Raw genomic sequence first — 21,093 nt, 5'->3', positions numbered from 1 at the left:
AAAGCTACAACTTTATTTTCCCAGGTGAAACGATAGTGAATGTTTTGGATTTTAAGAAGGATGCAGGGTTGTGGCATGGCATTCTGACGGTGAGTTGAGCCTGTAAGGACTTTCTGAAGCATTTTGTAACTCCTTATAATTGCAACATCTGAGGAGGTGGTTGAGGACCATTACCTATTAAGTCAACCATTTCTCTCCGTGCTGGATCTGCAGTTCTCTGGAGGAAGTGTAGAAGCATCCTCAGAGTCATAGAATCATAGAATGGTTTAGGTTGGAAAGGACCTTGAAGATCATCGAGGGACACCTCCCACTAGACTAGGTTGCCCAGGGCCACGTCTAGCCTGGCCTTGAACACCTCCAGGGATTATGGTCTTATGTGAACCTTATGTGAATTCATGGTTGGGTAAGGGTTGATGAGGAGTGAGAGTGACTCCTATTTCTGGTTCATAACAGGGTTTGTGAAACCTGTTCTAAAAATCTTTTTTCTGTTTTTCAGAATGTAATGAACAAACTCCATACTATCAGTGTGCCCTATTCTGTGATGAAAACCTGTCCACTTTCATGGGTGCAGAGAGTTCATGCCCACAAAGGTAACTGTGTATGTTCCACAACTTTGGCTTGAAGTTCTCAGGATAAATGAGTGAGGGGCATTAAAATCTCAAATGCTTTAGAGCCTGTCTCTTGTTCTCCCATGACAAATCTCGAGGGCCAAAAGTAATTTTTCTAAATATGCACAAAATCTTAATGCCATGTGAACATCAGGGACTTGACAGGGACCTCATGACCTGTGTACTTGGAGCCAGTGCCTTTTATGAGACCAAGAAAATAGTTGATCACAGCGAGATCCGTTGGTCCCCAGTCTTCACTGAGGATGTACAGATGGTGATAATGATTTATGCACTTTGGAGGAGGGACTGCAATAGTGACAGACCCTGGCTCAGGCGGTGGGCAAATGGTCTGTATGCCACAGCAGATGCTATTGTATGTTGGGGTTTGGTGTTACTGCAGGCTCAATTAATTAAGGCTTGCTTGCTTTAGTGACGGTTTTCTCATTTGGGGGTGTTGGAGTGTGTATTCATACAAAAATGACTCATGGCAAGCTTGTGTTTGTCCTTATCTCTTTTTTGTGTTGGTTTGCAGCAAAAGTTGCTTTAGTCAAGTGTCGAGACTTGCATTGGGCCATGATGGCCCATCGAGACCAAAGAGACGTCAGTTTGAGCTCTCTGCGCATGCTGATTGTAACCGATGGTGCAAATCCCTGTGAGTATGCACATCCTGCTGTTTTCAGGACAGAGATTTCTCAGCTAGTTGTCTCTCAGGCTCAAGCTTACCTTCTTTTGTAGATACCTCTGAGAAAGTTTCAGTTTGGGCAACTGTCTAGTAACGCAGAGCCATGCAATGTGCTACATGAGCACCAGGGCAAGGGAGTTTCTGTGCTTTCATCTTTTGAGCATGAATTGTGAAAGATGCTGCAAAGTACGAAACAGGAGAGTTGAATGGGGAGCTCTGGTGTGTAAAACAGAATTCTGGGAGACACAGTGAGATCGGTTTTAAATTGCTGGCAGGGGATAAGGTAAAGGCTTTTAAGAAGAACTTTGAAGGGGAAATAATCCCCAGAAAAATCTACGAGGGATGCTGTAAGTGAAAAGGCTTAAAGAATGTTTGTCTAGATAGCACCAACTGGAAGGGATACTTGAAATACTGTTAGACCTGTTTTGATTATGCATGCTGCATGGAAACAGACCCTATGTGTGTGCACTGATTGTTGGAGGTTTGGAAAGTATTTTAAGCCTGTTGTTGTACCATGAGCGTGTAACAACTCTGAAGGAAACTGGGGGACAAAAGCAGACTTGTTTGAGAGAACACGCCTGTTCCCGAGTCACATTCAGTAGGCACTTAATCTCCTTTGTGGCTGGTATCTTGGAAGATGCTCCCTGGAGTTTTTAGAAGTGATACAGTATATATATTCTGCAAATACACTGTGCTTAATTCTATGTTACTTTACAGACAATTCTAAAAATCAGATTATATAAAGACATAGTGGCATATTTTCTTTCTTTCCAGGGTCTGTTTCCTCATGTGATGCCTTCCTGAGCTTGTTTCAGAGCCATGGGCTTAAGCCAGAGGCAATTTGTCCATGTGCCACCTCTCCAGAAGCGATGACTATTGCAATACGGAGGTAATGGGCGTACAGCATTGCAGTCTGTTTGCTAGATTAAGTGATCCGGGCTGAGCTTTGTTCACACATCGGTTGGTCATAGTTGACTTAAGCATGTAATAAGCTCCACTGACATTTACCGTGTGTGGTCAGGTATTCAAGTCACTAAGTCGTTAAACACTTCTCCCAAGATATGAGTGCTGTTTTTTCTTTAATGTGTGTGAACAGTGCGCATAAGAACTGTGCACTGCTTTTTCCTGCTCTTGATTTGCACAGCTGGTGTGGTATTCTTGAATCTGAGATGAAATTTGATATCACTTTGGACGGTCATTTTCATAGTTTGTTGCTGTCCATTGCTGCCTTCTTTAATAAATAGCCCTGTATTCTGGCCCAGGAGCTGGTGTTTAACACGGGGTGAGCTACAGAACTGGAAGAGGAGTTGCACTTGCCCAAGAATACGGTTTCTTACTTACTGATCAATGTGGCTCTTCGGGGAGGCGATCTCTACTGCCATCTTCACAGTTTTAAATTTGTTATGCAAAGAAAAGACACTGAAATACGCATATTTCTGTTGCTGCGATATCTTCATCTGAGTCCAGTAATCCTGATTTAGTGTATTGATTTTGTGTCCTTCAAAGGCCTGGGGTCCCTGGGGCACCTTTGCCTGGAAGAGCCATCCTGTCCATGAACGGGCTGAGTTTTGGTGTGATTCGTGTCAACACTGAGGATAAAAACTCTGCTCTCACTGTCCAGGATGTTGGCCATGTGATGCCAGGAGGTAAAAATGTGCAGGAGTCTCCTATAAGACCTTTTTGCAAATGGTCTGGGTATGCTTTAGAAAAAGAACCGGTTGGTGTTCTCTCCCATGCGCAGCCTTGGCGGTGGGGAGGTTGGGCAGTCCCCACATGGTGCCGTCATACCTGTCCGGGTCAGATGGGTCAGCTCTTGTACAAGGCAAATCTTGGGGACTGTTTTAACAATGCACAATTTGTCCTAGGCATGATGTGTATAGTGAAACCTGATGGACCACCTCAGCTCTGTAAAACAGATGAGATTGGTGAAATCTGCGTTAGCTCCAGAGCAGGAGGAATGATGTATTATGGGCTGGCAGGGGTGACAAAGAATACGTTTGAGGTACGTATGGTAGAATGCAATTTTCTTTCCCCATTTCCTGTGTAGAACTGATAGCCTTGTATAATCTCTTGAGTTTGTAACATAAGTGTTAATGTTTGTTTTTTAAAGATACCCTGAAAACACCTTACAGTTAGATACAGTCAGTGTTGACCTTTCATGAAGGTCTCCCACAGTGCTAAAACGGTGACTGTGCCAAGGATTCCCTCCCCTTCTCCTCATCACTTCACTCACACATAGTGCAATTCTTGATGCAGGGAATGGTTTTCTGTCCTCGGGCAAATCCACTTTGTCTCCAGTGTCCTCCCTTCTGTTGCAGGTTATCCCTGTGAACTCCGCTGGCTCTCCAGTGGGGGATGTGCCCTTTGTCCGCTCCGGCTTGCTGGGGTTTGTTGGACCTGTACGTAATAGAGTTTTTGAGCTTGCATTGCTGTATTCTTTTGTTTGTGCTAATAGCCTTGAATGTTGAAAAGCAAAGCACTTGCATACAGAAGAATGTGTAAGGGTGGCTTGCTGTGGATAAGACAGTTGCAAGTTAATGGATTTGCCTGAGCCAGTAGGAGCCCTTACTTTTCCAGCACGTTGTCATTACAGTGCCTTACTGTGTTGCTTGTTACATCTTTAGATTGCTAATTCTTCTACAGCTAATATAAGAAGCTTTTTGTATGGCAGTTCTGCTGTGTGTGCTCCAGTGTCTTGTCTCACTGAGTGGCTACAATGCTTCTCCTGGTTTAGTCATAAATGATATAATTTACAGAGAAAGAGAAGGTGTTTTATGCAAATTCCACTGATCTAGCCATAATTATGAGATATGCAAGTCATCAAAGAAATTTGGATATCCACTTGATGGAAGTTACTCACAAATACCTTTTCATCTTTCAGGGCAGTCTGGTGTTTGTGGTTGGAAAAATGGATGGATTGCTGACAGTGAGCGGACGTAGACATAATGCGGATGACATTGTAGCAACTGGATTGGCAGTAGAGTCAATAAAAACAGTTTACAGAGGAAGGTTAGCAAAATAAACCTTGCCCCTCCCCATAAGCTTCTGCATGTAATATAATGAAACAGGATCTTTAGTATGTTCTTCGATTTCCCTTCAGTAAGGGGGTTGTTTGGGTGGTTCAGTTAAAGTAAATACGGTTTTGGTTTAGACAGCAATTGCTTGGTCCTGCCCAACACAGAGCTGTTCTCCCCACTATTCTGTCTGGCTTTTCATCGAGTCTGTGTACTTTAGGGGAGGGAATTGAGTAACAAGATAAGTTGGCCACATGGAGAATTTAATTCTCTGTCTCTGTAGTAGCTAGCTGCTGGCGGATGCTCTGCAGCAAGGAAGAGTTTCATTAATGTCCAATGATAATTAATTTTATTTAGCAGTTGTGGATATAATTTTCTACATCCTCAGGCAGGATTGGAGCTCATGTCTCTAAGACTTAACAGGAGATTTTAAGCCCTCTATGTCATGTACCATTTATTGCATTGGTGATCTGCCGCAGGTTAGAACAGAAATGTGATAGCAGGTTGAGAGGACAGGGCAGTATGGTGTGTAGGAATTTCATCAGAAGGTAGAATTAATCCCTCATCTGCCTCGCAGAGTCATTCCTTTTTGACTCCATTTTAATTGTCTAATGTTTTTTCTCTGTCTTTGCCCCATGGTTTTTTTTTTTTTTTAACGAGTTCTGTCTTTAGTCTGTTTCCCTGGGTTCCTATTCCCAAGGACTAAAACTGGAATTTGTGCCAATGGGGCTCTCCCCTTTTCCCTAGGATTGCTGTGTTCTCTGTGTCTGTCTTCTATGATGAGAGGATTGTGGTGGTTGCAGAGCAGAGGCCAGATGCATCCGAAGAGGACAGTTTTCAGTGGATGAGTCGAGTGCTGCAGGTAAGCCCACTCATGTAGGTGGATGAGGTGCGTTTGCGCAGTTTTTCTGTGTGTGGGCAGATCAGGGGCCATCAGTATGCCCCAGATGGAAAGAGCACAGGCTCATGATCCCTCTTGGCACAAGGTATTTTTACAGGGTCACAAGCTGGGTACATCTGCTGTGTACAAGCTGTTCTGTTATGTCCTGAAGGTCCTGGGAAGGCGGCTGCAACAGAGAGTAGTGTAGGCTCAGACAAAGTGGTCAGCATTATGCTAGCAAAATGACTGCAGAGAAACACAGTTGCCTCTCAGCACTGCAAAGCAGATCCAGTACTCAAGCTTAGGAGTTCTGCTTTTAGTCTTGGATCATGCTGGTGCTCAAAGTTATGCTTCAAAGCCACCCTTATCTTTGGAGATGCATTTTCAGCAGGGAGACACCAAGCAGGGAAAGGTTAAAACAGCTGAATAAGTATAGTCCTAAGAAAGTAGAATGAGTAGCAAATAATTACTTTGAGAGATGCATGCATTGCATGTAGGTCATTCTTGGGAATGATGTTTCAGGGTTATGAAGTATGCGAACTGGGGAGAAAAATCAGGGAAGTACCTGGTGGTCTAAATAATGTATTAGATGCCTGAATGCTGAGGCGGCCAAAAGGAACAGAGCGTGATGCTTCAGAGTAGACAGATGGATAAAATCTTAAGATCAAAATCATATGATTCATCAAGCAACTGTGTATATTTTGGGATTTTGGTCATGAAAGATTTAAAAAAGGATTTCTTATATGTGAAATGGTCTCTAAAGGCAGGGATGCTAACAAGCACTTAGCTCTTACCACAGGGCTCACTGATGTTACAGAGGTGAAATGGAATGGTAGTGACTGACTTGCTCTTCCAGTACCATATAAATGCAGAGATTTGTCTTGCAGTATGTCAGTGAGGCCAGTAACAGCAGACTGTCTCCAGTAGTACCAAGAATTTGTGTGACCCTCTTTCCTTTCTCTAGGCAATTGACAGCATTCACCAAGTGGGTGTATATTGCCTTGCTCTTGTGCCAGCGAATACATTGCCAAAAACTCCATTGGGAGGGATCCATATCTCTCAAACTAAACAGCACTTTCTGGAGGGTTCTCTGCATCCATGCAACATCCTCATGTGCCCACACACATGTGTGACGAACTTGCCAAAACCCAGGCAGAAACAACCAGGTAACATGAGCTCCATCCCCTCTCTCCACCACCACCCCCCCTTTTTTTTTTTTTTTTTTTTAAAGTTAGTAAGCTGAAGTTCACAATCTCAGACATAGGAGGTTGCGTGATGCCTCCAACACTGGGTGTCCTACTTGCTGGGGACCAGAGCTTGTCTTGTGGCCTGTGGCTGGGGCGTGTTTGGGGCCTTGCTTTGCATCTGTCAGTCAGGAACTTTGATTCCTGCCTTTGAACTCACTGGGATTTCTCTCTGCTGATGACTAGGAGACTAGCAATGCTTTCTGAACTCTATCAGTGAGGTTTCATTACCTCTTTTCTTGCACCCGTGCCACGGAGCAGTGGGATCCTACAGGGAATGTTTGTACCTTTGCTGTCCTGCAGATTGCAGTTCTAGGCCAGCTCCTTCCCATTTGCATCAAAAGTCCATATTTCATGCAGCTGTTCTTTATCAACAGGCGTTGGCCCTGCCTCTGTGATGGTGGGGAACCTGGTTGCTGGGAAGCGTATTGCTCAAGCCTCTGGAAGAGATCTTGGTCAAATAGAAGACAATGATTTAGTTAAAAAGGTAAATCGGTATTTGTTACAACTAGAGAATGGGAAAAGAATTTGCCCTACAGCTGAATGCAAAGTAGCAAGGTGAAGTGCACTTAAATACTGCCTCTGAAGTAGAAGCACTAGTATTTAATTACTGCCTCTTTGTTTCAGCACCAGTTCCTGACAGAGGTATTGCAGTGGAGAGCTCAAGCAACTCCTGACCACCCACTCTTCCTTTTATTAAATGCCAAGGTACAGTCAGTGCTGAGTCGTTGTTTTTTTAAGGTCCACAGCATGTTATTCAGCGCAAGTTTGGGACTGTGTTTAAAATCTTTTGCCCACTCCAGCGTCTTCTATTTAGTCTTTGTATTGGATTTTGCCCATAGATTTGTAACTTAAAATTTGAACCTTTGAACCTGTAGGTCACTTTATCTAAATGGCTGTCATGGTTCAATGCTTCATTTTAAAACTGAGCGTGTTTGTAGGTCCCACTGGTTCCTGTATCATTTAATGGTGTATCCCTGTTGAGTATATTCTGGCAAGGTTCTGGTGCAAGAAGACCTGAACTGACTCCCTGGAAGGTAGAATTTTCTAGAGCAGATCTAACTCCATCTCTATCTTTTTGATATAGTAGTGGATAAATGGCTCATTGAATGCCAGCAGCCTATAGGTATAGATAACTAGTAGCTATAGACTGACGCTAGCAAGCAAGTGTTTTGGTTGGGTTGGGTTTTTTTTAAGCAGCCGTTTTACTGACACATTTGTTGGGCCAGGCCTTGTTTAGAGCATTTTTGTCTGCTTTCAAGGGAACCACTGTGTGCACAGCCACCTGCCTTCAATTGCACAAAAAAGCTGAGAGAATTGCATCAGTTCTGTGTGACAAAGGACATCTCAATGCAGGAGACAATGTGGTGCTTCTTTATCCTCCTGGTAAGCAAGTTTTAATAATGACTGCGTCCCACTGCGGAAATGCAGCATGGTCCTTCTTTGAAATCTCATTAACATCTGGAAATACAAGAGAGATCATTGAAACAGCGATACCTTAGTGACTGTATAACTCGTTGATCTAGTTTTGACTCCACAGAGGGCTGTCCTAATGTCTTGCAGTACCAGGACTTGAACTTCGATTCTCTAGAGTTTTGTAAAAACAAATTTGTGCCTTCTCACTCCTGGCTAGACCTTGCTGTATCATGATGTTTAGAATAAAAATTTCAAAGATTTCTGTGGTTATCAAAGATCCTCTGGTATGATATGTTCACTGCAAAGTTCTTAGAAACTGCATGTGCTGGAGAGTTGTGCTGGTCACCCTACCAGAGACTCCTCAGCTCCTGGTCTACGCAGATCTTGTTTGTCTGAAGTGATGTTGCCAGTTGGCAGCTTTTCATCCTGGGAAAGCATGTAGTTTGCTACGAGACATGGCAGGGTGGCTTCTGGTAGAGACTGGTGCCATCGCCTTCAGCAGTGCAGAAAATGGGCACTTCATCTGAGACCGAAGAGTGCCTTCCCTACCACAGCAGGGTGGGAACAGTGGGACAGGCAGTCTGCCTGCTGTGGCTGGTAGCACACAGCTTAATCACTTGGCGTGCGTAAGACGCTCACTGCTAGTGAGAGGCGCTCCCTGGTGTGCGTACTCCTTGCCCTGCCAGACAATTCTGTTTTGTCCTGACTGACTTTTCAGCCATTTCACACTTGGAACATTCTTTTCCTGTAAGATGAGTACTGTGTGGTCAGTCTTCTCTACTTTCCCAGTCCCCTATCCCAAGCTTTCTTAGCTTCCTTCTTGTGCTGCCCTCGGTGTTTGAACTGTTTATGTTGCACATCTGTGCTGTGGAAGTGGCTAGTGTGTGTACCACCTTCTAATGGAAATTTTAACCGATGCTTGGAGAAAAAGTACTCGGGGGAAAGGCTGGCGTCACCAGGGTGTCCATCCACCAGTGTCCTACACTACAGCCTATCGTGTCCTTGCAGGCATTGAGCTAATCACCGCGTTCTATGGCTGTTTGTATGCTGGCTGCATCCCCGTGACCGTGAGACCACCTCATGCTCAGAGCCTCACTGCTACTCTGCCCACTGTGCGAATGATCGTGGAAGTGAGTAACGGGCTGGAGCTGAGAGCATGGCTGGAGCGCTCTTGCTTCGGCTTCTCGGACTCCAGTGGTTAACACAGCTGTCCAAACTCCAGTGCTGTTATGTGACAGTGGTGATTGAAGCACATCTGGTAGCTGAAGGACAGTGTTTTCGTTCATAAAATGCAAGAGAGAATCACCTCTCCTTATGTGCAAGACAAATCACTATAAAACAGGTGGTTCCTGAGAGATACTGACGTGATGTTAGCACTTACCATTTCACATTGACACTCCTTACTGCTGGGCAAGTGCAGATCCTGCTGTTAGTTACTTTCCAAGCCCAGTAACCAGGAAAGGATACCTACACTGTATAAGCATGGGCAGAAAGCTCAATGTAGACCATGTAATGTTCTCACCTGCTCTAAAGGTCCTGGCATGGTTATTTGCATTTTAGTCTGCATGTGGGGTTTTAGTGAAGGAAGAGTAGAGAGCAGCGTTGCAAAAGCTAAAGAAACTAATGCAAATTTGTTAGGGGAAACTGGCTACAGATGGTAAAAGACACTCTGAACATCACATCTAGCAATGACAGTGCCACTGGGATGTGCTTTTGTCTGTCTTTTTTTTTAGTAAGTGTTTATCTTTTTAGGTCAGCAAAGCTGCCTGTATTCTCACAACCCAGACCTTAATGAGACTACTGAAATCCAGAGAGGCAGCTGCTGCTGTAGATGTGAAAACCTGGCCAACCATCATTGACACAGGTGTGGTCCATGGGCTTTCTGAAGTTCTATGTAGGGGTTACCACTGACTTCCAAAGGGACTGTCCCCCATTTCAGATGCTAACTGCATGGCTCTCTAGAATTTGTTTGGATATTTAGAAAAAAAGGTCAAGATATAAGCTAGGTCTGACCTTGTGTACTGACATCTCGTCTGCATTTGTTGAGCTATGCATGTAAAATAATTTTACTGAAAAGACATGTTGCAGACAACTGTTCATTTCCTTAAGACAAGAGCGAGTTGGTCTCTTCTCCCTTTTCCTGAGAATAAATAATTTTTGACTTGGGAACTTTGGCAAGAGCCTTGTCATACACTAGTCTGTCTCTTTCAGAAAGAGAGTTAATAGAAAGATTTATCGTCCATCTCGGGCTTTTGAAAGTTGTGTTCTCCTTTCAAATTCTTTTTTTTTTTAAATCTCTTTTCAGTTCAGTAATCAAAAATTAACCACATTTGTTCCTTTCTTGTACAGATGACTTGCCCAGGAAGCGGCTGTCTCAGATCTATAAGCCACCTACAGCTGAAATGTTAGCATATCTAGATTTTAGTGTTTCCACAACAGGCATGCTTACAGGAGTAAAGGTACAGTAAAATGGGTTTAGAAGATGGGGGTTTTGGTGTCTTGTCTTTGGCTGATATTCTGAACCACCTCTCCCCATGACCTCCACCAAAGCTGGTTCTTGCAGCTTAAATAAAGACCATGTTTTTCTTCTGATAAAGCTATGGATTCACTGCAGACAATGCAGTGTGACTGTGCTGAAGAATTAGTTCTGCAGTGTGGGAAGACGGGTCTCTACAGTGGGCATCCAGAATTCTGCTGCTGCCTCCCACTGGAGAGCTGCCTGTTAGGAGAGCAGTGAGCGGTGCGAGTAGCATAGCTGTGAGCTGCTGCTTTCCCCCCGCCAAGAGCAGAATAGGAATGCAGTTGACAGAGAAGAGGATTAGAAACTAAAAAATGAAAGCCTTAGACTGTCGTTAACCATCAGCTGTGTTTGGAGCCTGAGGTGCCTAAAGCTTTTAAAGCTATTGGCGTCACTGTTCCTGGTTTACTGTGGCTCAGAGCGTTCTGCAGTGCTCTGCCTCTGCTATGGAAGATGAAGGAAGAAGAAACAGTTTATGGAGAAGTGTTGTCAAGGCAAACCTATCTTTATTCTTACCTACCTGTCTTGATGTAGTCTTACTTTGATACCCTTGAACTTCAGCACGGTTTCTCTGTCTCTTGTGTTGCAGATGTCCCACGCAGCAGTGAGTGGCCTTTGCAGGGCAATCAAGCTTCAGTGTGAGCTCTACTCCTCTCGGCAGATTGCAATTTGTCTTGACCCCTATTGTGGACTAGGTTTTGTGCTCTGGTGCCTATGCAGGTATGACTTTTGATGAGGAAAAAGGAAAGGATTAACTCTTGGCTGGTTATAAACAGGAAATGGCAGTCCACATCTTTATCTGGTGTAATTACAGGCAGATTATGTTGACATTACCAAAATTACTAATTTACAGTAAGGGGAGAATTTGTCTTTGAACTGACAATAATATGTTCCCTTTTCCTGCAGATTAGCAAGATGTTATCCTATGTTGATTATGCGTATTTGTGCTGCCAAATATTACTGGCTCCAGAATGTTTCTCTTGCCTTTCTTCCTTGATTATATGTTGCAGTAAGGGAGTTTTCATTCTGTAAACTGTGCAGTTGAGGCAGTTCTCTTCCTTCACTCTCAGTGTGTGTACACATTTGTGTGTGTATAAATTGTTATTCTTGTACAGTAAGTTGTATTTTTAAAACGATGTTGGTACAGAAGGTGTGCATTGGAGCTGTTATCAGTTTGCCTCAGATGCAGAGTCCCACAACCTGCTTTTGGTCTAGCAGGATCGTAACGTCAAAATACAGTAAATATTAATTTAACGATAACTACATGCTACACAAAAACGCTTTCTTCCTTAATGTTCTTCACAGTGTGTATTCTGGACACCAGTCAATTTTAATTCCTCCTATGGAGCTGGAATCCAATCTTTTTCTCTGGTTATCTACTGTCAGCCAGTATAAAATAAGGGACACTTTCTGTTCCTATTCAGTCATGGAACTGTGTACAAAGGGACTTGGAAACCAAGTTGAGATGTTAAAGGTAAGAAATGTTTCCTGAATGTGATGTTATATAAATGAAGGAAACTGTGGTACTAAAGCAAAGTGATATGATTGTCAAATACAACAGTTTTCCTGTTGCACGAGTCTCAAATCCACAGCTTGCTAAAGAAGCAAAAGCAACAAAGAACGTTTGCAGCCCCTGGAAATTAGAAGGATCGAAATTGAGGCCAGGGTGTGTATTGCAGCGTAGGTAGGAGGTTGCCAGCGAGTGTCAGAGGCTGCTTAGCAGACCCTGACGCGAGGACACCAGCAGTGGAATGCTATGCAGAACCACCGCTTATGTAACAGTCTGCAGCAACGGCTCAGACCCGCACATGATGCAAAGCACACGTGTTAGGCGATTTGCTAAATAGACGTGTTTTCTCCTTGGAGATGAGAGAAAGGGGAAAAAAAACAGCTACGTAAAATGCTTGAGGTGGCTTTTTGCCTGGGGTTTGTTGAAATAGTGTACTCCATCTGTGAGCTTAAGGATCAGAAGTGTTCTGTTGGTGGCAGAGTTCTGAAGGTGTCTGCTTTAGGGGGTGTCACCAGTTAAACAGCATAACGCACAGATTTGAACAGCTGGGTAGTGCTGTTCAGTGCATTCATGAGCACGTCTAGAAACAATAACGGATTCTGGTCCCAGTTTTGTTGAAGACTCAGTGTGATCCCAGAAAATTACTTTACTGTTACTTGGTTCAGTTTCCATCTATATAAACAGTGAATAACACATGTAGTCTTAGCTGAAAAGCACCGCAGAAGCACATGATGCTACATTCTGTAGCAGAGGAAGAAGCACTGTTAATGCATATTTTGTTCTAGGCTCTAGTCAGACACTTTCTGTAATTACAAATAGAAGTGGAAAAGAGGAAATAACTTGAACACAAGAACAGGGTTTGTCCTGCATTTCCCAAGTAATTTCCACAGATAAAAAGCAAATGTCATTACTTGTGATGGGACAGATCTGGGTGCAGTGTGGCAGAGGTAATCAACCAATCAATGTATACACTCCTTTGCACTCATCTGTGTTTTTTCCAGGCACGAGGAATTAATCTGTCCTGCGTCCGGACTTGTGTGGTAGTTGCAGAGGAACGGCCGCGAGTTTCTCTCACTCATTCCTTCTCCAAACTCTTCAAAGACATTGGCCTGTCCTCTCGTGCTGTAAGCACCACCTTCGGATCAAGAGTCAACGTTGCCATCTGTTTACAGGTAACCCAGTGCTTTCTAGTGCCGGTGTTGTCACTGGCATCAGATTTCCAGTTGCAGTTGTATTCTGAATCAGCAAAATTCCTGGTCTGCACATTCTTCTGTGTTGTTAGCATAGCCCAACATCTGCTTTGTAGAGAACAGCTGGCACAAGGTGTAAGCAGCTTCTCTTGTTTTCAACTGCCAGATTATATCACAGATGCTCAAAACAACTGAAACGTGACATTAGAGAACTGCTTATTTCCATGTAAACAATGACTAGTTGCCCCAGGGCTGATAACTGAGTGTGCTTGGGTTGTCTCCATAGCAACCCCCCCTCCCCAAAGATGCCTCCCACACTGGTGGTGTTACAGAGAGAAAATAGCCTGTTTTCTGAACTGTTTCCCTCAGTGCAACTGCAGTGTGACAGGGAAATGTGAATATGAATTCTGCTGCTGGTAAAAACCCCTGGAAACATTTATGAGCTCAGGCAGAAGTTACACTAACTTCCATAGAGATACTAATTTTATTTTTTTTTCAAAATGTAAACTCTTCAGGGAACATCTGGGCCTGATCCCACCACAGTGTATGTAGATCTGAAATCCTTGAGACATGACAGGTACAGTAAGTTTACTTAAACTTATTTAATAACTACAGAAAATGTTGTAATGGTACCGAGCTATCACACCTTTCAGTAGATTTCAGCTCTCTCTCTTTTTTTTTTTTTTCCTTTTCCCTGACAATGTTTTCTTTACCTTCAGAGTACGTCTGGTGGAAAGGGGAGCTCCCCAAAGCCTGCTGCTTTCAGAATCCGGGAAGGTAATTTCATGTTATTACCTGAGGGCACAGCACACGACATCTGGTGACCACACCTTGCCTTTCATGCCCCTTATGACGTAGATGCGTAGCTGGGAAAGGTAGTTTTGTGGCATGGCATGAGAAGAGGCGATAGTTGGTTACGCTGTTCCCCTGGACAGTTAATTTAGTTTATGATGAGGTATCTGTTGATGTAGGAGTGTGCTTTGCTGAGAATTGGTTCTGTTTACAGTAAATGAACCCTATCAAACGTGTCTGCTGTTGCATCCTTGAAATCAGCATACCTTTGAGATTCACTGTAGCTCTTGTTCCCTTCTTTAAATGGATTAACAAAAAAGATGTTTCCCAGTAGTTTTTAATATTGAATTGTTCAAAATCAAGGTCTAGCAACATTTACAGGCCTAGAACCCCTTCCTGTGGGGCTCTCGAGCCGCGAAATACATTCATACCGTTAGCGTACTTCAGCGTACATGTCCTAGCATGTTTTATGTCTGTTTGTAATTTCTGTGGGTGAAATCATGCCTTTCCAGAGGTAAATGAACAACCTTTGTATTTTAGTTATGCATGAAGATAATTCACACAGGGATTACGTATTCCTTCTTGTGATCTTTAGATTTTACCTGGAGTCAAAGTAGTCATCGTTAATCCTGAGACAAAAGGGCCTCTTGGAGATTCTCATCTCGGGGAGGTGAGTGCAGATCTCGCTGGTTGGGTAGCTTCGTTCTCTCTGTTGGGTTATGTAAGTTGTTGGGTGACAGTTTGTGAGTGGTAATATGTGGAGGCCTTTTTAAGCTGAATTGTTGCTGGAGTGTTCAGAATTTGGGTGTGTTATTTCACTGCCAAGTTTAAAGAAAAATAAAAAAGCCTACTAGAAGGGAAGGCTTATTCCACTCTAAATCTTGCATAACTAGCTTCCAACTAATCTAATTTACATTTTGCTTTCCTTATCTTGATTACATGCCAGTATATTTGATCTGTATTGATAGATTATTATCAATTTTTGGACTTCACATGTTATAAAAATCCACAGTTTATTTACTCAGTTAATCCTCAGCTTACAGTTATTAGGAGAGTAGATCTGCAAGATGCGTTTTTAAGATTCTACTGGATATTTGCAGGTTTGAGCTAAATGCAGAACATTTTGGGATTGGAAAATCTTAGATAAAAAGAGAACCTTGTTGCAGTTCATTACCTGCTTCATTTTAATACTGAACAGATGGTTTTTTTAGCGTGTGGATCTGACTGTTTTTCTACTTCCTGTACAGATTTGGGTAAATAGTCCACACACGGCCAGCGGCTACTATACTATCTATGACAATGAAACGCTTCAGGCTGATCATTTCAACACTCATCTGAGCTTTGGCGATGCTGCTCAGACGCTCTGGGCTCGGACTGGGTACCTCGGTTTTGTTCGTCGGACAGAGCTCACAGCTGCCAGCGGAGGTACGGCAGAAACTCATTTTCTTTCATACGTGTCTGGATAAATGAGACACTGTTTTATCTAAATTCCATTTATTGTCTGCCATTTTCTGTTTCCATAGTATGCACACACTTCATTTCCCATCTCTCCTCTCTAGAGCGCCATGATGCACTGTATGTTGTTGGAGCACTGGATGAAACTTTGGAACTGAGGGGACTGCGTTACCATCCAATTGATATTGAGACTTCTGTATCTCGAACGCACAGAAGCATTGCTGAATGGTAAAACAGAAAAATGAATTCATCCTAACCTAGCTGAAAAGTAGCAATGTTTATGCAAAGATGGAGGATTTATTAGAAAAAAAATACATGAGGCAAATTCAGATACTTTTTTGTGTTACCATCAGTAAGTCATGCACCTCATTTCCCATCTGTAGATCAGAATAATACTGGGCTGACTGACTCAATGTTTTCTCACGAGCCTTAATTCAAAATAGAAATGATGATTTCCTGCTCTGTGGTGTAAAGGACCATTTATGTTTGAGTCAGTGAAAGCAGTGTTTAGTTCATATGTCACAGTAGGTAGTATGGAGATGCGTTTGAACTGATCTTTAACATGTCGGGGCTGGGTCCTCTTGAGGTTAGGTCACTTGGAAATGCAGCCCAAAGCAGGTGCTAAACTCCACCTAAGGGTAACAACGAGTTGTAAACTTCGGATCTTTGTGTTTGTGAAAATAACTGGGGTTTCTGTTTGGGTTTTTTTTTTTTCTTTTTAACTTTTAGTGCTGTGTTCACGTGGACCAACTTGCTCGTGGTGGTTGTGGAGCTGTGTGGCTGTGAGCAGGAAGCCCTGGATTTGGTTCCTCTAGTTACCAACGTGGTCCTGGAAGAACATTACCTAATTGTGGGAGTGGTGGTGGTAGTGGATCCTGGCGTTATTCCTATCAATTCCAGAGGAGAGAAACAACGAATGCATCTCCGCGACAGTTTTCTAGCTGATCAGTTAGATCCCATATACGTAGCCTATAACATGTAACGTGTGTGTGGGAAGTGACGTTCAGAAACTTTGCGGGCCCACTAAATACAAAGGGTGGCTATAGAAATGAAGCTGGTGAATATTACTAATACTTGATATAAAGTTTGAGATTGCTGCCATATTCCCTTCATCTCATCCTGTGGTATTAAGATCCCGTTAACTACCGACGGACAAAAGGAAATGTGGTAGACAATGGAAAACACTTGTAACAGTTTACTGAAATATTAGCTTTATAGAAAATGCAAAGTTGACAAGTGTGTGAGCTACGAAATTCCTAAGGCCTTTACAGTAATGTTACTTTTTTCATCTGTTGTACATATTTGTATTTTTATCTAATACTGTTTTAGGATTCTATAAGGGGAGGGTTTATTTAGTTAAGATAATAAACTATTAAGAAAAGGGTCATCAGAGTTCCGCAGTTCCCTACTATATAATGTACTTTGCAGCTGTACTGTAGAGATTCATTCCATGGGATCACACAACTTATTTAAAACTGTGCCATGACCAAATCAATAACTTACGGAATCTAAGAGTTACTTATTCATATAGATATTTCTTGAATTTAAAAAGAATTTTGCCTATATTTTAAATATGTAAATATTATTATACATAATTCACTTAGATAGAAAATTAACTTGGATAACAATGACGGCTGAAGGTAGAAATTTTTAAGGACAAGTAACTTTTGTGGTCCTTAGCATAATTCCATTTGGTTAGATAACTAATGGGAGATACACATAGCTTTCGCAAGTTTTCTTGTTTCAGTATGTAGTCGTTTATTGCTGGCCAGAAGCATGTCATAGCGTATAGAAACCTGTCATTTTTAAGGCACATCTTTCTCAAAGAGGCTGAATTGAAAGAGTAACATGGAATTTGGTAGAAATCGCAGTGCAAGTCCAAAATGCTTAACTGATGGCCCCGAGTGACAGCCTCTGCCCTCTGTGACACCTGGTGTTTAAAGGAAAAAAAAACAAAACAAAACCAAAAATGTTAGACTGACATACAAGTAAAGTTGCTGTTTGTGCAATTCAGTCGTGATTCCATTCAGCTCCTTCTAGGTAGAGCAAGAAATACTGTAAATAGGCTTTAATGTAAACTGGGAGGCAACAACCCACTTTTCCTCAAAGCATTCACTAGAAAGAATTAGATCATACTGGGGTTTAAGTTGAACACAGTGTTTCTTTTGCAGGAGGAGGCACAAAAACGAGATAGAGCAATACTGGTAAACACATTGTTAAATAACTTTTTGAAAATTAATAACCCAGGCTTCAAAATACTGTGCGGGCGTTCACATTAGTCAGTGTAACGAAACAGAAGCCTTGGAGTAGTGGGTATAAGCTCTTACTGTTCGGGAGCGATTGCACAGCAGGCTGAGGGAGAGATGGGGTTTAAGCTTTAACTCAAAATGACTTTGCTTTTGTCTAATACTTTATAATCTTTTAAGAACAATTAAATTCCAATGGGTGTTGAGAAAATATGATTTTGGAAGCAAGGAGACCTGATACCAGATACTGCAACAGGGTTTTATTGAGTCAAATGTGGTATTACAGTGTAAAGAAACTTGTTATTTAAACGTTCCAGATTACCTCATTCAAAGTTTTGGGGCAGTTTTTGAAAGGTTTATAGGGTGAACGCTGAAGATCGTGCAGCAGTTATCAGAGTGTGTCTGTAAGCAAACCCCAGTTTTGTTCTTGAAATCCCCTGATGCATTCTGGTAGTTCTTCACTGACGACAGAGCTGTTACCATTCAGATAAGACGTTCCAAATGATACTTTTTCAAAAATACTTGGTGAGGGAATAGATTTAGAAAGTGGGAGTTATGGCAAGGCCAGACAAAGAGTTCTTTGCAAACGCTTCCCTCTCCAGGTGCACACCCCTGAACAGTTTCTTTTCCTGTATGTACCGCAGCAGTGCGAGAGCACTGCAGTGCTCATGGTCGCGTGCCGCTGCCAGGGCGGGAGAGCTGCTTGGTTAGCAGGAGGGATGTGTCCACCCCTCAGCGGTGCATCCTGAAATACCTGTGCGGGATATCTCATATATTTAGTTTTAACAAATTGGCCACAAAGTGAGGCAAGTGAGAGGTTTAACTGTGACTGATACAGATGCTCCTGCACCTTTTGTAGGGAGTAAAGTGCACAAATGTTGTTCTCCCTTTTCAGCCAGCAAAGGCTTGTTATTACATGTTAGGCATCACTTTATTTTATGTTTTCTTGCACAGTAGAGTGACTTGCAGTACAGCTTCACTTCATTGTCGCCCATTCCAGCAAAAATTCTGTTGGTCTTGACTTTTTTCTTACTCAAAGCTTCAGATCATTTGTTTCAACAAATACTTTATTTGTCCATTGAAGTGGACTTTAAGTACAATTCTAGGATTGTATTTTATTTTTACTCACGATTTTTCAGAAATAAGAAAACGTGTGTATTAATTTGATCAAAGATTCCCAGTATGTGGCAGATTGACTTTCTGAAATGGCATTTTTGAGTGACATACTGGATTATTTTGATTTTTTTTTTCCCTTGTTTTTTATTTGGATAGGTATTGGTAGCTTCTTAGGGTTTGGGGTTTTATCTTGCAAGTTTACTGTGTACTCTTATTCTTTATTCTGGCACATTACATTTCTCTGTGTTGGAGAACTGTAAGTTTACAGTCCTGCCTGTAGAGTGAGATGACATTCCGTTGTGGATGGCCAGTAGGTGACGAAGAGCAGCTGGCCAGTTCTGACTGTGGTGAACGCTTTTGTCCGTTTGGGCACAGTGAAAAGCTGGAGAGGAAGAAGTACGGAGCTGTGACTCTGGAAACCCCCATGTCTGCCTGCAGTGAGGCCGTCCACAGGCCCTCTCACTCCTTCCGCTTTTTCATCTGTAGATGAGGATATGTATTCTCTACTCCTTACGCCGTCCCTGTGAGGTAACGAACTGTACAGCACTGCGTGCTAAGTATTTCTCATTGTGGCCTCTCTGAAGTTGGGCTCAGTTTGTTCTTCCCACCTGACAGATGATGGGGTGGGGGAGGGCTGTCAGAGGTGGGACCATTCCGCTGTGCGGCAGTTGCTCCGTGTCTCTCCACACACCGAGACAGAAAACCGGCAGGGCCACGGGCTTCGTGTGCTCGGGCTCAAGAGTGGGATGCTTTTCCATAACTGCGGGACGCAGCACAGTGTACCCAGCAGCAGGCTCGCTGTGCCGCTTTCACCTACCAGCTTACCCGCCTGCAGCGGGCAAATTCCTACTGTTGGCTATCAGATCCCAAGCTGACAGCTGCAGGGAAACTTAAAAACTATGGATTCTTAACGATTTGAACTAAAATATTTTGTATGTCTTACTGTTTATGAATATTCCCAAAGCAAAATATGTGGGTACAGGTCACTTTGAGTCCTGTCTTATTAAAATTTGCACTGCATTTCTGATTTGAATAAATGTAATTAAGATGTGTCATACTGACGGTCCTAAAAATAAGGTTGTAAAAACAAGATAAATTTTAGCCCTAAATGCAATTTTTCTTTAATTTCTGTCAACCTATTTACCATTGTCAAATTCAGACTACAGCATTATGTAATTATGTATAAAGTTTTTATTTATTTAAAATTAGATTAGCTATACATTTTTAAATTTAACATCTGGCTGGACAGTGTTCCATTAACGCATTGATTGTGTTTCCTTTGTCTTGTGTTAATAAATATTGATGCCTGATCGCTTGCTTTGTTCTTCCTCTGCTGTCTCTCTGAAGAAATTTTATTTTTTTAATTTATTGTATTTTGAATGGGAATTCAATGGGAGATTTACAGACTCTCAAACCTCTTCAGTTCCCCACACAGCATGAGGGGTTTGTCCCTGGGAGGGCTGAAGAGACTGCCTGAGGCTCTCTCTGAGCTGGCGACGCAGAAACCGTGGTGGCATTTAGTTTTGGCCAGCAGAGATTATCCGGTGCTCAAACCCAACCACAGAGGGTTTATGGAGGTTTCTTTTTAAATATTCATAAATGTTAAGATATAGTTTAATACCAGTGAGAACACAGTTAATGTTAGGACCTGGCACCAGCTGCTGTCTGTGCATGTACCTGTTAATGGCTCTGTGTTTCTGGGTAAGACTATACTTAGACACAGTATTTCCTGCAAATGATGAGTAGCAGTTTTACTATGGCTTTTGAAAACACTTCATTTTCAGTAAATCTTTCCTGTATTTTAAAATTATTTGCTTAATATTGGGAAAGCCTCTTTAAAAAAAACCAACCCAAAACAACACTAACTTTGACCTATTAATCAAGCAAATTGAAATAGCTAATCTTTCCATAAATGCATTTAGAATTGAGTGATCAAACTTCCCAGATGGCTGAAGACTCCTGTTCTCATTCTCGTGGCTGAAGACTCCTGTTCTCATTCTCGTGGCTCCAGGTGGGACACCATCTCTGGCATCGTGACTTTCCCCAATTCTCGGGAAGAGAAACTGGAGCCTGCAGAGCTCTTCGGCGGCAGCAGCAGCGGGGGAAGGTGCCATCGGGGCACTGGAAGTAACTGGGGATTTACTGCAGAGAACTCGTTCCCCTGCTGATGCTGGTGGGTTTGACTTTACTGAGGGATAGGGCTTAGGAAACCGCCAGAAGTGAGGGAAAATAAACGTTGAAAACTGCGAACGAAATAATGCAAGAGTGCCATGTAGCAGCAAGAAAAAAAAAAAGTTATTACACCAAGGCTTTAATCAAATCCCTTTCTGATATAATCTTGTAGGACAATGGAAACGGCCGGAAGGGTTTCATCCGTTCGGGAGCTGTCTCTGTCCTAAGCCGGGTCTGGGGGTCACCCCAC

At 42.6% G+C, this 21,093-nt stretch overlaps 1 protein-coding gene across 1 annotated transcript in view; it reads left to right on the top strand.

The window, feature by feature from the left end:
- The window catches only part of DIP2B (DIP2 disco-interacting protein 2 homolog B (Drosophila)), a 36,484-nt gene extending 19,834 nt beyond the window's left edge, over positions 1–16,650 (top strand). Inside the window, exons 13-37 of the mRNA XM_009883175.1 lie at positions 25–89; positions 497–590; positions 1,141–1,260; positions 2,065–2,179; positions 2,797–2,936; positions 3,156–3,292; positions 3,609–3,689; positions 4,172–4,299; positions 5,052–5,166; positions 6,149–6,350; positions 6,806–6,915; positions 7,056–7,136; positions 7,691–7,814; positions 8,853–8,974; positions 9,597–9,708; positions 10,194–10,303; positions 10,952–11,082; positions 11,668–11,836; positions 12,874–13,044; positions 13,578–13,639; positions 13,782–13,839; positions 14,450–14,524; positions 15,102–15,279; positions 15,414–15,537; positions 16,039–16,650. Coding sequence (XP_009881477.1) covers positions 25–89; positions 497–590; positions 1,141–1,260; positions 2,065–2,179; positions 2,797–2,936; positions 3,156–3,292; positions 3,609–3,689; positions 4,172–4,299; positions 5,052–5,166; positions 6,149–6,350; positions 6,806–6,915; positions 7,056–7,136; positions 7,691–7,814; positions 8,853–8,974; positions 9,597–9,708; positions 10,194–10,303; positions 10,952–11,082; positions 11,668–11,836; positions 12,874–13,044; positions 13,578–13,639; positions 13,782–13,839; positions 14,450–14,524; positions 15,102–15,279; positions 15,414–15,537; positions 16,039–16,291 — 3,077 coding nt within the window. The 3' untranslated portion in view covers positions 16,292–16,650. The remainder of the gene's footprint in view (positions 1–24; positions 90–496; positions 591–1,140; positions 1,261–2,064; positions 2,180–2,796; positions 2,937–3,155; positions 3,293–3,608; positions 3,690–4,171; positions 4,300–5,051; positions 5,167–6,148; positions 6,351–6,805; positions 6,916–7,055; positions 7,137–7,690; positions 7,815–8,852; positions 8,975–9,596; positions 9,709–10,193; positions 10,304–10,951; positions 11,083–11,667; positions 11,837–12,873; positions 13,045–13,577; positions 13,640–13,781; positions 13,840–14,449; positions 14,525–15,101; positions 15,280–15,413; positions 15,538–16,038) is intronic.
- Positions 16,651–21,093: the final 4,443 nt, after the last annotated feature.

The sequence above is a fragment of the Charadrius vociferus genome, unplaced genomic scaffold (genome assembly GCF_000708025.1).
Source record: "Charadrius vociferus isolate BGI_N301 unplaced genomic scaffold, ASM70802v2 scaffold564, whole genome shotgun sequence".
NCBI lineage: Eukaryota > Metazoa > Chordata > Aves > Charadriiformes > Charadriidae > Charadrius > Charadrius vociferus.
This window is presented reverse-complemented; position numbering and strand designations above follow the sequence as displayed.